The sequence below is a fragment of the Rhinolophus sinicus genome, linkage group LG11 (assembly GCF_036562045.2).
Source record: "Rhinolophus sinicus isolate RSC01 linkage group LG11, ASM3656204v1, whole genome shotgun sequence".
NCBI lineage: Eukaryota > Metazoa > Chordata > Mammalia > Chiroptera > Rhinolophidae > Rhinolophus > Rhinolophus sinicus.
Genome location: NC_133760.1, coordinates 54,507,047 through 54,524,678, shown reverse-complemented (window position 1 = coordinate 54,524,678; position 17,632 = coordinate 54,507,047). Strand labels below are relative to the sequence as shown.

At 44.7% G+C, this 17,632-nt stretch overlaps 1 protein-coding gene across 2 annotated transcripts; it reads right to left on the bottom strand.

Moving 5' to 3' along the window:
* Nucleotides 1–5,930: 5,930 nt before the first annotated feature.
* On the bottom strand, nucleotides 5,931–16,653 carry ZNF786 (zinc finger protein 786). Of its 2 annotated transcripts, XM_074315190.1 has the most exons (4): nucleotides 16,405–16,653; nucleotides 13,305–13,431; nucleotides 9,872–10,024; nucleotides 5,931–8,511 (listed from the first exon to the last, which is right to left on the bottom strand). In XM_074315190.1, exons 1-4 carry the CDS (start codon nucleotides 16,420–16,422, stop codon nucleotides 6,416–6,418), a joined length of 2,394 nt encoding a protein of 797 aa, XP_074171291.1. In that variant the 5' UTR covers nucleotides 16,423–16,653; the 3' UTR covers nucleotides 5,931–6,415. The 2 variants fall into 2 exon arrangements, with proteins under 2 accessions (XP_074171291.1, XP_019594982.2); XM_019739423.2 differs by lacking the exon at nucleotides 16,405–16,653 and having other exon boundaries at nucleotides 13,282–13,427.
* Nucleotides 16,654–17,632: the final 979 nt, after the last annotated feature.

Sequence of the window (17,632 nt, the reverse complement as noted above, 5' to 3'; positions counted from 1 at the left end):
ATCTTCCCCATCTGAATAGTCTCCAGGTGGATCTGTGACAATGTGTCCGTCCTGGCACTCGTGTCAGCCAGCAAGCCAAGAATGTATGATCAGAAAACTAAACAGACCAGGCAGCTGCTCATATGGTACATGAGGCTTACCATCAGTCTTATCTGGAATTAAAGCATGTGGGATAAAACAATTTCTTTGTTGCTGGAGAACGCAACAAAGGTCCTGAGTACCATTCTGTGGTTCTGATAGAGTTCCCTTTCAGCAGAAAGGGGGAAATCTGAAGCTTTCAGAAATAAAGGAATTGATTTTCAGAAATCTCTGCCTCTTCAGGCAAACACTGTTGTGGCCAGAGATACAACCTACCTTTCATTTCCTATCCTATATTTTTAATTTAATATGACATCATAATCATTTCCCCCCGACTGTTACATTGTCTTCTGAGGGAACTTAGCTCTCCCTCCAAGGATCCACCTTCACTCATGAAGATTAGAGACTGAAATTAGGTCCCAGGCCCCCACTCACAACTGCTTTAGCTGCTCAGGCAGCTGCCTGAGAATGTCAACCATATTCCTTAACTCCATTCTATACATAGATGAGACATCGTACTCAGATTCTATCATTACAGTTTAGAATGCAATCTTTCAGCTGCTGCAACTCTTATTGCATTGCCCAATACTTTGAGTACTGACTGCCTTTGATATGATTCAAAAATAGGGAAATGTTCACAAACATAGGTGTGGCCAACCATTGAAAGTAAGGCCAAGCTGACATTTTTGCAGGAGTTTCCTGTGACGAGACATTCTTTCCAAACATCATTATCATTTTCTAAAGAACCGTTGTGAAAATGACAGTCCCTATCATTGCATATGTCTCCCTACGGGGTTCCTTTCCTTTTCTCAGCCATGACTGCCTCTGTCCTTCTTTCTTTACTTCTGTAACTCACCAACAGTATTCCCAAGATACAAGTTGAGTTTCAAGGGAACAGAAACGCGCAGAAAGCACTGGGCGGACTGTAAAATCTGTGGCTATGTGTAGGGCTTTTTCATTAATCCTCTGATTCAACAAGTGCTCGTAGAGCGCCCTCTGGGGGCCCTATACTGGATGGATAACAAAGATCAAAAAGCAAACTTCCTGCTTCATGGAATTACCTTCCCCGCACCACCCTCCCCGGACTCCAGCGGCAAGCTCCCGGTAAACGGCGGGGCCAGGACTGCAGATTTCACAGTCCATCCGAGCAGCCCGGACGGAGCTTCCTCTGTGCAGGCTTTGTCCTCCTGCGACCCCGGACCGCCCCCTCTGCCAGGCTAGGTGTCACCACTCCCACCTGACGTCACCTGCAGTCGGCCCAGCGCTGTGCCCCGGGTAGGCTCGGCCGGCCCTGATGGTCGCTCCGGGGGTTGGGCCAGCGCCCGACAGCCCCGCCCTGCGGCGGCCGTTACCTTGGGGACACCCAAGGCATCCTGGGAACGTTGCCTTTCGTGAGCGCACTCGGCTTCTACAGCGCCCTCTGCCGGCTGAAGGAGCCAGCAGCCTCCTCGTAGCACTTGTTCAGGTAGCGCTGCGCATCCTTGACCAGCGTCTGGATCTCCCTGGTCTCTGGATTGGGAGAACTGGCATTAGTGGACTCCCCACAGCTATGACTCCTTCCTCCTTTGGGGGATACACAAGGTTGGATCTAAAATTGATCAGCATATAAGTCAGGGAATTGGATCGTGTGTGTAATGCAGGGTCTCAGCCCCTGCAACCCGCACAGGAACGCAGGACATGGTGAGGCCAAAAAGGAACAGCAGAGCCATAGATAGGGGAGTCATAGCACTATATTCTCGATGATGGTTGGGACACAAAAGCAGACATCCGCCAGTACTCCAACAGGGGGTCTTCCTGCACCCCAGTCTCGCTGGCAGCCGGGGGAAATACAGGAAGTAGTTGCCACACGAACGGCAATCCACCATCCACACTTGCTAACCCCACTTGCTAGCCCCACTCTCCGTCCGCTTCTCTGCCAACCTACCAACCAACCAACACCCTAGCGTAGCCACGGCAGTTATATTAGTGGCTAATGGTAACAGCTGCTGGCCACCCAGCCACAGCACATGGCCATCTGATTACAGCTGATGGCCATCTAATAACGGAGCCAGCACCTTTCCATGAGGCCAAGAGCCTGGAAACTGCTCTCTGGGACTCTGTTGCCACAGTGTAACGTTGCCTTTTTCTTCCTCAATTTTTGCTACTACAAACTGCATTTCTTCCGAATGAAATTATGAGTGTACTTTGTACAGCCGTTCAGTACTCCAACCCTGCCGCCACAACTCACTGACCCACGATGGTGGTTTCCACTGTTTCAGGAAAGATTTGGGCTACCTTGGGCTCAGCGCAACCCCAACAGCTTCTATGAGGAACTTGGGAAGGGTAGGCATGGGGCAATAAGGGGGGCAAACTAGAACGTAAACTACTGGTGGGTAAAGGCTAGTTAGTAAAATTTGGTATGTAGATTCTTCTGGTGATGTCTCTAGGCTGATGGAGTCTCAAGTTCTTTCTGGCGATTAACTTTGTCCTTCCTGGTAGACAGGCATTGGTAGAAACCGATGCCTGATTTTAGAGGCACACCTTTGAAATTGTATGTGCTGCTTTTAGGCAAATAGGGGGAGTGCAGGGAGCTTTTGTTGTATTTGCTTCCTCTCAGTGGCCTTCCACTGAAAATAATCCTTATGCCAAAGTGGCATATTTTGGGTTGGCATTTTCTGCTAGGCTTCAACAGTCAGCATCCCACTTCCACAGATCACTCAGCTAGCACAAGCTAACAGGAGTGTTTATAAGTTAAACATGTAGTGTGGAAACTGTTACTTTAATAGAAAATTGAAATAGCCTAGCTTTCCGTGCTCTTAACACATCTCTCCAGAGCCCATATTGGTTACAGTAAACGAATTTTGTGATAAAGGTGGGAAGTGGGGAGAGAGGGAGGGAGATACAGACTTAAACCATATACTATGCATCTTATAGAAAACTTAGGCCCAACGGAAAAATTAAAGTTTTCTGAGAAATGCCAAGGAAACTTGAGACAAAGGGAAGGACTCATTCAAGAAATATCTTATATGACTTGTCACTAACTGTGCAATTCAGGCATATCCTAGTTTCTCTTAGAAGTCATCTATTGTGACATTCATAACTTCATCCAAATACATTTCCATGGGGTTTGTTTGTTTTTTGCTTATTACCTCTAAGGTAAAGAGTTCTATAAAAAGCACTTCCTCTTGTCCTTCATGCTAAAGTTTTAAATCAACCCCCTTCTGTCATCATAAATTTTGGACATTTGCTGTGCAAACTTCTGTTCAAGTTTTTGACCCATAGATTTCTAGATTTCCTGGAGACACCAGGAAGACTTATTGAGTTTGCTCTTTGCAAGACATCCTAGTAGATGCTACTGGGGATAATTTACTCTTTGGGGATAAATTCTGCAAGGATTCAGGTGACTCTTTCATATTTTCACTTTTCTCCTCAAACATCCCCCATCTATCTTCACTAATGACCTTGCCTCATATGTCATCAAGAAAATAGAAGCCGTCAGATGTGAACTCCCCATTCTCCTACAACCAAACCAGTAACTGTGGTGGTGGCCCTCTCGTCCTCTCTTCTGGTCCTCCAGTTACAAAGTATCCCTCTCCCATCAAAGGCCATTCTTCCATTTGCTCTGATATCCTTCCTCTCTACTACATCATCAATTTCCTCCTTTTTTGGAATTCTCTCCATTAGCATGCAAACATGCTATAGCATCAGTAACAACTTTTCCAGCTACTGCCAATTTCTCTGCTCGCCTTTAAAAAAGAACCTTTCATGAATCCTTTGGTATCTTCCAAGATGCTAATAATCTCCTCAGGCTTGTGTGATTTTTACACTAAACATTTTGTGGTTTTCTGTTCTTTCCCTTGTAATCTTTTTCCCTCCTTCCCTTCTGTAACAAACTAACTGGCTTAGGTAACTGCTGGTTTTGTTTAAGCACTTGGTACTTCCTACCCACAGAATATGCATTTCCTGGATTTCCAATTAAGTGCAGAAGGATCCCTGCCCTGGAGTCAGGAGACCCCGAGTCTCAGACCGGCCACTAACTAGGTCTGAGGCCGCAGACAAGACATTTGCTATGGCTTTGGTTTCCTCCTCTGTAACATTAGAGCCAGGGGAAAAATCTTTCTGCTCCTTGTAATTCTCAATCTCAAAATAAATTTTTTGGTGTACTTTTCCCCCTTCATTTGCTTGACTTCTTTCTCCTACTCTTCCCCCTACATTTACGTCATATGATTAAGATATGGATGTGCTTTTTACAAATTGAATGGAATAAAAGAACTAAAAATTCTATAGAAAAATGGGCAAAAGGGCAGCAGTTGTACAATTCGTTTTCTTCCACTTAATTTTATTTTCTACTTGGAGCCTTGGTTCTTTTTCCTGGGAGATTTCTTCAATCTTGCTGTTTTTATTTTAGCACTTTTTTAACTTCCTAGAATTTGTTTTTGTTTCCAGATGCTTCCTTTTTACAACATTATGTTCTTGTTTTATAATTGGTGGGGGGGTGATGCTTGTAGGCATGCTTTCTTTTTTTTAAATTATTAAATTTATTGGGGTGACATTGGTTAGTAAAATTATGTTTCAAGTGTACAAGTCTATGTCATCTATATATTGCATTGTGCTAACCACTCACAGTTCTCCTTCCATCACCGTATATTTGGCCCTCTTCTACCCCACTTCCTCTCCCCTTACCCTCTGGTAAACACTAAACTGTTGTCTGTGTTTGAGTTTTTGTTTGTTTGTTGCTTTCAGTTTTATATCCCACATGAGTGAAAACCTTTCCTTATCCTTGAAGGCCAGGGACATCTCAGCATTGATGTTTTTCTGTTTAGGAATTGGGACAGGACGGCAAGGGAAGTTTTATGAACCCATGCTCATGACACCTTCTTTCCCAGAAGTCCCTCTATTCTTTAAACAGCGCTTTGGTGTATTTTTCATTTTTAGTGTGAGCAGCCTGGGGCGCCTGTGGTTTAGTTGGATATTACCCTTTTTCTCAACTTCCTCCAAGACACATCCAATTGCTAACCAAACTCCCATACTCTGGATCTTTCACTATCTCTGAGATCCTCTCATTGTAACAATGTGTGTGGATGCCCCACTAGAGGTCCTGGCCTGCAGTCTCCCTCAACACCTCTACCTGACAGTCACATCCGCTTCCTCCGGGTCCCCACACCGTGGCGCTCATCTGGGCAGGGCCACCATCCCTTCTTTGTTTACGATGAGTCTATCTCCGTGTTTTGTGAGGCTGGCTACTCTGTAAACACAAAAGACATCACCATGTCTCTGAGTGATTATAAACCTAAGTGACATAATCTCTTATCAGTCACCTTTGTTAGTGTCGATCACTTGAGGAAAGAGGCTGCTCTAAACACGAACCCTCTGAAAGTCTGGAATCCTTTGTGTGAAACGCAGCTCTGTCCCTGAAGCATAAACATTCTGTGCTCACAGACGCCTCACCTAATGAACCAAATGTGGTATTTTGCTGGACTTCCTCTTGAATTACGTTTCCTTTTAACATTTGCTTGAAAACTCTCCACATTAAGCTGTTGATGCTTGTAATGCTCCTTGATAAAGTTTGTTTAGCTTTGTTATTTTGTCTTAACTTAGTCACCTGCTTAGATAGTCACTCTGTCTGTGAATGGGAATCGCATTCACTCTCTCAGCTTCAAATAGAAACTGTTCTGGAACTCCCAAATTGACACTCCTTTCCCAATCGCTTATCTAAATTCTAGTCCCACACATCTTAGCACCTTTAGTTTCATGTTTCTTTAACTCAGAGTAGCCCACTTTTGCTGAAAGGACCAGCTTTTCCTTAAGGGGAACTATGCACGACCACATGGAAACGGCTGTGAAACTACAGCATCTGCATAAACAAACTACAATGCAGAGAACTTATTTTATTACTGTTGATTTAAAAAAAATGACTTAAAACCAAATCTAATGTCATTATCAGGCCTGCAATGAGATTCACTATATTTAAACCCACAGTTGAGGATCATGCTATGAAAAAAAGAAAGCAGAGTTGACATTTCATAGTCACGGTTCTTTTAGCCTTGAGAACAGAACTGGAGGGGTTTCCTGTCTAAACTCAAGCTGGGATTTCAAAGCTGGCTTAGCACTTGGGAGAAAATTACCATTTAAGGTAGCAGGAAGAACAAATGTCTCCTTTTAGCAATGGATAGGAAATATAACTGGCGATGTTTTAAGAAAGACAATCCTTTGTGGTTTCTCATATTCCTAGCTGGTATTACCTTCTTGCTCAAAAAGGGCCCCTGTTCCTAAAATGTCTGTTGGTGTGTTTGGCTACGGTGGCCGGGGGCTCCAGGCCGTGTCAGCCCTGCTGAAGGCTCCGGGGGCCAGCTCAGCCTCAGCTCCAGTCGGCCTCGATCATGGCAAACAGCTGTCTGAGCCTTTTCTTAATGTTGGGCTCACGGGGTGCACTACAGGACTTTGTGTGCACTCTGACGTGCTCAGCAAGTTTCGACTTATAAATGAAGCCCTTACCACAGTCGCCACAGGCAAACGGCCTCTCCGGTCTATGTATGCGCTGATGCCTAAGCATGTGTCCCTTTTCCCGGAAGTTTTTGTCACACTCAGGGCAGTGGAAAGGTCTCTCCCCTGTGTGCAGGCCTTGGTGGCTGAGCAGCTGTGCCTTTAAGCGGAAACTCTTGTCACATTTGGGACACTGAAAAGGCTTCTCCCCTGTGTGCGTCCTGATATGTTCAACCAGTTTCGACTGCTTGGCGAAGCCTTTGCCGCACTCACAAGAGAAGGGCATGGCCCCGCTGTGCAGCAGCTGGTGGGCCTTCATGTCAGCCTTCACGCGGTAGCTCTTGTCGCACTGTGGGCACTGGAAGGGCCTCTCCCCGCTGTGCAGGCGCTGGTGACTCACCAGCTGCCCCTTCAGGCGGAAACTCCTGTCACAGTCGGGGCACTGGAAGGGCCTCTCCCCGCTGTGCACGCGCAGGTGCTCCGTGAGCTTGGACTGCCTGGTGAAGCCCTTGCCACACTCCCCGCAAGGGAACGGTCTCTCCTTGCTATGGGTGCGCTGGTGGGCCTTCAGGATGCCCTTCAGACGGAAGCTCTTGTCACACTCGGGGCACTGGAAGGGCCTCTCCCCGCTGTGCAGCCGCAGGTGCTCACGGAGCTTGCACTGGTGGGTGAAGCCTCTGCCACACTCGCTGCAGGAGAATGGCTTCTCTCCGCTGTGTCGGAGCCGGTGGGCTCTCAACATGCTCTTCAGACGGAAGCTCAGCTCACACTCGGGGCACTGGAAGGGCTTCTCGTCGGTGTGCAGGCGCTGGTGCCGCAGCAGCTGTCCCCTCTGGCGGAAGTCCCGGCCACACTCAGCACACCAGAAAGGCTTCTCCCCGCTGTGCACTCGGCTGTGCTCGGTGAGTTTGCACTGTTTCGTGAAGCCCTTGCCGCATTTCCTGCAGGAGAAGGGTCTCTCTCCACTGTGCACACGCTGGTGGAGCGCCAGCAAGCCGCTCAGCTGGAAGCTCTTGTCACACTCCAGGCACCGGAAGGGCTTTTCTCCCGTGTGCACCCGGGCGTGGCTGGTGAGTTGGGCCCTGGTCGAAAAGGATATGTTGCATTCGGGGCAAGAGAACAGTCTCTCCCTGGTGGGGCCGCACTGGGGGGACGCCATGCACGCCTTCAGGTGGCAATGCTCCTCACGCGCTGGCCATGGGGCTGGCTTCTCTCCCGAGTGCACACTGCTGAGCTCGGCCTCCTCACAGAAGGTCCCGTCGCCTTCCCTATGGGACAGTGGCCTCTCCTCGCTAGGCTGGCACTGGTGAGCCTGCATGCTGTTCTTCAGGAGAAAGCTCTCGTCACATAGGGGACACTGGGGAGGCCTCTCCCCCTTGTGCAGGAGGTGGTGGCTGAGAAGGGTCCGCTTGTGATGGAAGCACACGTCACACGCAGGGCACTGCAATTGGCTCTTCCCTGCGTGGGCGGCCAGATGTCTAAGCAAATGCTGCTTCAGGTGGAAGCTGCTCCCACACTCATGACACCGGAAGTGCCTCTGGCCCCACGGGATGCCCCGCTGAGGCTGCCCATCAGCTTGTTTGCTGAATTTCTTCCCGGCCCCACGTGGCTGGTCCTTTGCGTGGTTCCTATGGTGCTTCTCTAAGTGGTTCTTTTTCCAGAAGCTTTCCCCACAGACAGGGCAAGGGTGGGAGGTGCCCTCCCTGGAGGGCATTTCCTGGACGCCTGGGATACCCGGCGTTCTGGGACTCGGGACTCTTTCTCTTTGGGTAGGTTCCCTGGAGTGAGGGTCTGCTGGGGTTAGAGCCCGGGGGTCGTGTCCGTGTGGTTTCATGAGGGTGATGCCTTGGTCAGGCCTGAAGGAAACAGCTTCCCTTTTTCCTAATAGGGGTTCAGAGGAACACTGGCTCTGAAGAGGATCTGCTTGAAAATGGCATTCAGGCTCCCCTGCACTCACAGCTTGCTGATTTCCTGCAACGGAGAACAAACATTCAGTCAGAATTCCTGTCTAAGCATGACTACAGGCTTATGTCCCCAGCACAGGGATCCGTAACAGTGACCTGTGGTGGCCTGGGAACCGAGCTTCCGCTGAGCTCTACAACGAGGTACATTTCAGCATGGTTCTACTGCATGCCCAGGAGTTTGGTGAGAACCTACGGAAACTAAACTCCTCAGACAGTCTTAGAATAATACTGAAAAGAGAGAAAAAACACAGGTCACAAATGTAAGGCCTAAGCTCTGGAACCAGAAGGGCTGGGTTGAGTCCCAGCCGCCCACTGTGCTACTTCTGTCGAGCGAGGCTCCCTTGGCTTCAGGCTCTTCTCCTATAGAAACAGGGGAACACAGTGCATAACTGTCCCGAGGACTCAATGAGGTAATGTGTGCAAGTGCTTCAGATGGGCCTGGCCTACTGCACGTGCCACTATTATGGCTTCAGGCCCATCGGACTCGTCCCATGGTGATGTGCAGACCTTCCTGGAGTCAAGAATGGATGACGGCAGTGCGACTGACAGAACCCTGATGAGCTGTTCCCAAGACCTGCGAGCAAGGCCGGGGCTCTGTCCCTCCCTCTTCACCTTGTTCCTACCAACCTTTTAAAAAAGGTTTTTTGGAAGAATTAACAACAGATGGAAAAAGGTAAAATAATTTGTGAAGAACAACTCTTTTACTCTCTAGAAAGCAGCAAATAAAAACTAAAACTATTGACAAGGTTTCCTGGAATGGCGCTCCCATTTGCCTTTCTTATTCGCCACCGTAATGCTGACTTTTAGGAATCCAAGTACCTCGGACTCTCCCATTGTGACAAGAAACACAAGAGGAGAGCTAAGTCTTAGGCATTCAAATAGAGACGACAGTCTCCAGAGCGGAAGGAAGCAATCTCCCCCTCACCTAAGAGTAGCTCCCATTTACTGAGCTCTTCCTGTGTGCCAGGCATCATTTTAACACTTTACGTAAGTTAACCCATTTAATCCTATAACGTAGGTACTTTTATTATCTTCATTTCATAGGTCAGGAAACTGAAATACTGAGAGGTCGAATAATTTGCCCAAGGTCACCCAAAAAATGGAAGATCCAGACTCAGGACCCAGAACCCACACTCCTAACCACCATGCTTAACTGCCTTTCTCTAGACTATACCAGATATCAAGCCTCAGCCCAGCCAAGTATTAGATTGGTGCAAAAGTGATTGTGGTTTAAAAGGTTAAAAAATAATTGCAAAAACTGCAATTACTTTTGCACCAATCTAATAAAAAGACAAGATCAGAGAACTAGAACTAAGAAACCTGAATGTGATGTCTTAAGGACAGGGCCCTGATTTCTTAATACTCACCCCAAAACTGCTGTCCCTCCATAACTGGATCGAAATACAAATCAGCAGAGGAGCAAATTATGTTTTCTGATTTCTGTGGTTCTCCCAAATTCCTGAAGAGCTCTCTCCCCTGTTCAATCTGGGATATTAGTTCTGGTTTGGGAAGTCCACCATCTGTACAGAGAAGTCAGACAGAGAAGTTTGGTTTCCTTGAGCACTAAATTTAAAGCACACTGAATCGTTTTTAAATTTCTCAAAATTTACTCCTGGGACAAGAGATGTCAAAAATTAGATTATAAGTTTACACAAAGAGGAGCAAAATTGCCCACACGTCGTAACAGTGCTTCCTAATCTATCTGGACCTTTTAGATGAATTGTGCTGTTTTAATTTTGTCTTTGTCCACATACACTTAGCAATGCTGTTATTTTGTCAGGGATTTCATAAAACTCACTAGTGTGCTTTGAGAATGATCAAACAACCCTTGAGACAACTGGAGACACCCTGGGAAGAAGGGGTATCCAAAACTGGAATGGCTGTCCTACGAAATTTCAAAGTAGGTGGCTTCAGCTAAAATATTCTCAGAAGCACTTTTAGTGACAGTGGTAACAACCTAAAACACAGCTGAGTTCTGCTAGAAGAGAAGGCGTTACAATCAATGAAATGAATGAATGAAAAGTTACAAGATTCTCCAACATATGATCCCATTCCCCTGTAAGGAATGTCTACTCTCTGTATTTTCAAGTAAAACTTTCTTTCAATAATACATATATTTAACAGAACCAAAAGTATGCTTCACAGATTGCTACAGAAGATTACTGGTAAGTCCAGATCAGAGAAAGAGGGTAAGTTGGGCAACACCTTGGGGAGAAAACGTCAGAGTGGCACAGCACATGTGAAGACTGATCACATACTGTTCCAGATTCTTCTTCAGCCCTCTGAAATTTGACTTCAACCCCCCAAAAATTCTAAGGCTGCTCTCATGAAAAAAAGAAATCACCATATTTTATTTAAATCCATACACCAATTTTCAATCTTTATCTGGGTTGAACTCCCAGCAACTTTTAACATAAAAGGATTTATCCAAAAATAAAATTAAGAAAATAATTCAATTTACATAATATCAAAACAAGTGAAATACTTAGGAATAAGTTTAATAAAAGAAATGCAAGCCTTGTACAATAAAAGCTATAAAATATTGTTGAAAGAAATTTTAAAAGCCCTAAATAAATGGAGCAATATCCCATATTTGTGAACTGCAAGACTTAATATTGTTAAGATGACAATATTCCCCAAATCCCACCTGCTTTGTTTTTTTGGGGAGGGACAGAAATTGACAAACTGATCCCAAATGCCATGGTAATAAAAACTGTGTGGTAGTGGCATAAGGATAGACATACAGATTGATGAAACTGAATGAAGAATCCAGAAATAAACTTGACATTTATACTTAATTGATTTTCCAAAAGGGTGCCAAGAGAATTCAATGGGGAAAAAAATCCTTTCAACAAATGGTGTTGGAACAGCACCTGGTGCCAGCACAGGATGTTCTTTCGCATCCAGATGCAAAAGAACTTGGATTCCTATCTCACATCATATACAAAAATTAACTCAAAATGGATCAAAGGCCTAAATGTAAGTGCTAAAACTATAAAACTCTTACAAGAAAATATAGGACTTGCTTTGTGACTTAGTGACTTTGGATTAGGCAATGGTTTCTTAGACATAATACCAAAACCTCAAGCAACATAAGAAAAAATAAATTGGACTTAATCAAACTGAAAGCTTTGGTGCTTCAAAGGACACCATCAAGGAAGTGAAAAGAGGGGTGGCCAGTTAGCTCAGTTGGTTAGAGTGCGGTGCTGGTAGCACCAAGGTTGTGGGTTCAATCCCTGCAAATGGGCCACTGTGAGCTGTGCCCTCCTCAAAAACAAAACAACAACAAAAAAAAATGTGAAAAGACAATCCATAGAATGGGAGAAAATATCTGAGAAGGATCCAATACACAGAGCAAATAGAGAACACATACAACTCAACAATAAAAAGACAGATAGCCCTACTTAAAAATGGGCAAAGTATTTGAATACATATTTCTCCAAAGAAGATACACAAATGAAAAGATGTTTAACATGATTAGCCATTAAGGAAATGCAAATGAAAACCACAATATTGTACCACTTCATATCCATTTGATTTTGATGCTTGGAACATTCTTTTTGGGTGGCACAGGGTAAATGACATACGATTGCATTTCTTTCTCTACAGATTCTATTACTTTAATTGGTTCTTGAGTAATAATGAAAATAATGTAGTGTCTTGGATTATATATTTCAGAAACACTCTATACATAGAACCTGGAAAGCTTAATCATGGTAACGGAACAAAATATAAGTAGTAGATACCTTGGAAACCTTTACAGGAAACAGTATGGCTGTCAGAAGCTGGCAGGGGACTTGGAAGAAGTACCAGAGAACTAACTACCGCATCTTTATATACTCACGGAGTCAAGAGATGTAATATGGATTTTTTTTTTTGTAATATGGATTTGATGCAACAGAATCTAAAAGTTTATTCTTTAAATTATAAAGGTAGCCAATAGAGGCATGGAAAAAAATTATCAACATTTGGGGAGAAGAGGAAAAAAGAGAAAGAATAGGGATAGCATAAGTAAGCTAATGCCTCATTTTTCAGAGTAATGAGTTAATTAATGCTGCCTAAACTTGATAAATAAAAAAAATAGAGGTATAAGCATGATAGTTATACAGGTTGAAGGAAACCATAGGAAGAACTAAAACAGAAATGGTTAAAAGTGGTTGCCTTTGGGGAATTAATGGAATGAGGGAGTGAGAACAAAGCAAGAGACTTTTATCATTTGTTTGATACTTCTCTGAAAGGACTGATTTAAAAAAACAACAACATATTTGATAACAAAAAGAAATACAAAGACCCAGTAAACAAAAATAATCAAAAGAACACCCATTACCATAACGAGGCAGAGACAGCTGCTGTTAAACGTCCCAGTGGACAGCTTTCCCAAATCTCACTGCATGGGACACTAATATTAGCTTTTCTAAGGCATGTGGACACCACTGTAAATGTTGACAGGTAGGGACATCCTTCGTTAAAATATACAGGGCACTTTATGGATCTGAGGTAGGTGTGTGCCTATGTGGAAAATCCTGGCTACCTGAGAGTATACAGTGACTAAATGCCCTGCCATATATTTCGTCACCTCTAACTACCTTCTGTTACATGCTGCCTCAAATATTCTCTTGTAACAATGTCTACCCTTGAGTAAGGATTAGCAATGCTTACAGAGGATTAACAAAAGCACATGGGGGAAAAAATGCCTTTCTGAATTAATTTCTGAGAAATCTGGCTACTTGACAAACAGGAGCTGTGCCCTCTTACAGGACCCAGTTCCATGACTTACCCACAAAGTCGAACACGTCTTACCTAGAGAAACCAGAATCTCATAATTGGTTCTCATTACGTGCTTGTAAAGCTCCTTCTGCCAGGCCTCTAGAGTCCGCCATTCTTGCGCCGAGAAGTAAATGGCAATATCCTCAAAAGTCAGAGGCAACTGAAATTATAGACATAATACATATATAATCACGATTACTTCAAAAATGACTCCCGTTCCTTCTTATCAATTGAAAAGATTTTTGTAGCGGACACTGTGTTTGTCTGTTCCCAGCTTCCTTGGGAACAGTCCCTTCCCCTACACCAACTGTGTGGTTCTGTTCAGCCCTTCCATGTGTTTTCTTACGCATGCTCAAATTAACTACCGTGTTTCCCCGAAAATAAGACTTAGCCGGACCATCAGCTCTAATGCGTCTTTTGGAGCAAAAATTAATATAAGACCGGTATAATATAATACAATATAATACAATACAATAAGACCGGGTCTTGTCTTTTATACACATATACTTTATTATACTGCAACTTGCATTTTTCATTCCACATTTTGAGATCTGTCCATATTGATATATAGAGAACTGAGTTATTTCAATTTTGTACAGTGTTCCATTGTCTGAATGTCCGGTTCTTTTTTAACAAACTTTTTTTTTTTTTTAGATTTTATTGAGGAAGGGGAACAGGACTTTATTGGGGAACAGTGTGTATTTCCAGGACTTTTTTCCATGTCCTTTCAATCTTAGTTGTGGAGGCTGCCATTCAGCTTCAAGGTGTTGTCCTTTCAGTCTTAGTTGTGGAGGGCGCAGCTCAGCTCCATGTCCAGTTGCCGTTGCTAGTTGCAGGGGGCGCAGCCCATCATCCGTTGCGGGAGTCAAACCAGCAACCTTGTGGTTGAGAGGACATGCTCCAACCGAGCCATCTGGGAGCTCAGTGGCAACTCAGCTCAAGGTGCCGTGTTCAATCTTAGTTGCAGGGGGCACTGCCCACCATCCTTTGCGGGAGTCGAGGAATCGAACTGGCAGCCTTGTGATTGAGAGCCCACTGGCCCATGTGGGAATCAAACCAGCAGCCTTCAGAGTTAGGAGCACAGAGCTCTAACCGCCTGAGCCACCGGGCCGGCCCAGAATGGCCGCTGTTAATCTATTCCTTTATCCACTGACCCCCTCACTGTTTTCAGTTCTGTGAATTGCCTGTATTTTTACTGGGTCACTTGTCCTTTCATTTCTAGGATTTCTTTATATAATTTGTAGATTGACTGTTGACTTCATTAGGTTACAAATGCTTCTCCTAGTGTGTGTCTTATCTTTTAATTTTATTTATGTTGTCTTAGACTGTACATAAGTTTTTGATTTTGGTGTAAATATATCAATCTTTTCTTAGGTAAATTTGCCTTTTGTGTTTTAAGAAAACTTTTTTTCCATACTGAGGTTACAAAGATATTCTACATTTTCTTCCAAAAAGCTGAAGTTAGTACTTTTTATGTTTAGATTTTTAATTTATCTGGAATGAAATTTTTTATGGTATACAGTAGTGATCTAATTTTTTTTCCCCAAATGGAGAAATCAATTGTCCCAAACACTGCTTTTGAAGGTCTCTGTATTAGTTTCCTAGGGCTGCTGTAACAAAGTACCACAAACTGAGTGGTTTAAAACAATAAAAATTTATTCTCTCATATGTAGTAGTTCTGTTGGCTAGAAGCCTGAAATCAGGGTGTGAGCAGGGCCTTACCCTCGCTGAAGGCTAGGGGAGAATGGTCCACACCTTTCTCTTAGCTTCTGGTGGTGGCTGTCCATTCTTGGCCTTGCTTCACTTGAAGCAGCATAACTCCAATCTCTGCCTCTGCTGTCATGTGTGCCTGGGACATTATTCAACCCAGAACAGTCTGCTTCTGGTTTCTCTGGTGTGTCTGGGTCTCTGCTTCTCTTCTTATAAAGATACCAGTCATATTGGATCAAGAACCCAGCCTACTCCAGCACGATCTCATCTTAACCTATTATATCTGCAATAACCCTACGTCTAAATAAGATCGCAATCTGAGGTGCCAGGAAGGACTTGAATTTTGGGGAGACATTATTCAACCCAGAACAGTCTGCTTCTGGTTTCTCTTTAGGTTTCCACTGCTCTGCGTGTCATCTCCACACAAAACAGCACTGCATTAATTCTACAAATTTATAGTCAGTCTTATCTTCTGAGGCAATTCCCCCTTCTTTGCTCTCTTTTCAGGATAACATTTTTGACCTTTATTTTTCCAAATTAAATTTAGAATCTGTTCATCTAAATTCACCAAAATCTTACTGCCATTTTGATGAAACTGCAGTAAATTTATACATTACCTGGAAGAAAAGTATCATCTTTACTATATTTAGTCTTTCCATCTAGAGGCATGGTGTATCTCTCATTTATTTACCATTTTCTCTTTAAAGGTACCGCATGTCTTTTGCATGTTTCATCGTAAAAATTATGTCTTTTGTTGAGATTGTTAACGGTATTTTGAAATTAAGTCTTGTAAAGTCCTTAGCAAAAAGCAAAAATGCACAATATGGGCGTTTATATAGAGACACATAATAAAAATAATGACCACTCCTTCTAAATCTCGATTTCAACAAAACACTAATCAAATACTATGTACTCTAGGTTTTTATATCTTCTCTTTTCCACATTATCAGCATCCTTCCTTCTTACACTCAACGCAAACTTTGACACGTTAGCGGCCGAATGCTGATATTTAAGGCCCTGCCAAACATCACTTCGACCATCCAGAACCTTAATCTTTTAAAAGGCTCGTTCTGAAGTCAGTAACTGTGGTGTGACGCTGGTTGAACTGCAGCACCCACCGTCGGCCCCAAACCTGTTTCTTGTCCATCCCCCGCCACACCTGGGCGCCCGGGTGCGGCCCGCCCCTGAGTCGGCCAGGTCCACGCTCGGCTTTGTTCAGATGTGTGGCCACGGACAAGCCCCAAGAGCCGCGGTCACCAGCTCCGTCCAGGGCGGGACCCCATACTCGGAGCCTAACGCGACCCTCAGACTCCGCCCAGCCTGTCCACCGTCGCCCCGCAAGGACCCCAGAACGCCTGCCCATCAAACTGCAACCTGAAGACTTGTCCCGAACCTGGGGGTCCACTCAGAAGATCCCTCTTACCGAAGCCGGCTGGGCCATGGTGCTTCGTGGCTCCCCCCGGCCCAGGCAGCGGTCACTAGGTGTCTCCCCCGCGGCAAGAAGCTCTCCTCTCCGCCCCGCCCCGCCCCGCAGGCCACGCCCCGGCGCGGTGCACGCAGGGAGTCGCGGGCACGAGACACCGCCGCTCACAGCGCCCCCTGCGGGCGAGAGCAGCGAGCGCGGCGCATGAGGCAGCCTACGAGGTAGGGGCCCTCGGATGCCTCGGATCCTCGCACTCTGTTAGTCTTAGGGCTTCCAATAAGACAAGAGGTGAACTGAAGGAGAGCTGGAGAGAGACGGAGACTGACAGAGGTAGAAATGCAGTCAGCTGCAGATGGACAGAGAGAAGGCAAGGATGGGGACACTTCACTGAGACAAAGACAGGGGGCGCGGGGGTTTGGTTCCTGCCCAAAGCCTACCCCAGCTAACGATTCGGTTCAAGGGCTCATCTGCGAGGTGATCCCAGGAATCAGATTGCGAGGGAGGTGAGACAATCAAGGGGCGTTAACAAGCAGGTCCCGACTGTGAGCAGTTGGGGGGTCCATGCTTATCACATTTGTCACAAGGAAATATCTGGGGTCTCTCAGGCGTGAAAAGCACCCCTCAAAACTGTTCCAGTGAAGGCGAGCTGGCTGGGGGTTCATCCGCATAAATTATGCAGAGACGTGACATCACTGACCCCATGGACTTAAATTAGGAAAGTGAGTCAGTCTCTAAAATCCAAGAAATGGTCTTATAACCTAAGTATGGAATGGATCTGAAATTTACCCTGCCTTTCACTAATCTGCCAGTGTGACTGAATTGCTTGGGTATATATTGTTATTCCTACCTTAAAGGTTTTATATATACATATACACAGAGGGTGCCAAAAAAAGCACACGTACTTTAAGAAAGGAAAAAAACTATTAATTGTAATAATATGTACTAATACTGATAACAAAAGATGAATACAAGTCACATTTGACTTCTGCGATTACAAGAGGTGCTCAAAGTGGTTACCATCAGTGTCCAGACACTTCTGGGATTACGGCGAACTACTGCTTGAGCACAGATAACATCTCTTTAAAATGTGTATACATGTTTTTGGCACCGTGGTATATACACACACATATATGTACTTGTATATATACATGCATACATATAATGTAACAATAAAGCAAATTTTAAAACAAGTAAATGTTTCCATAATTCTGGTACTCTAATGTAAATG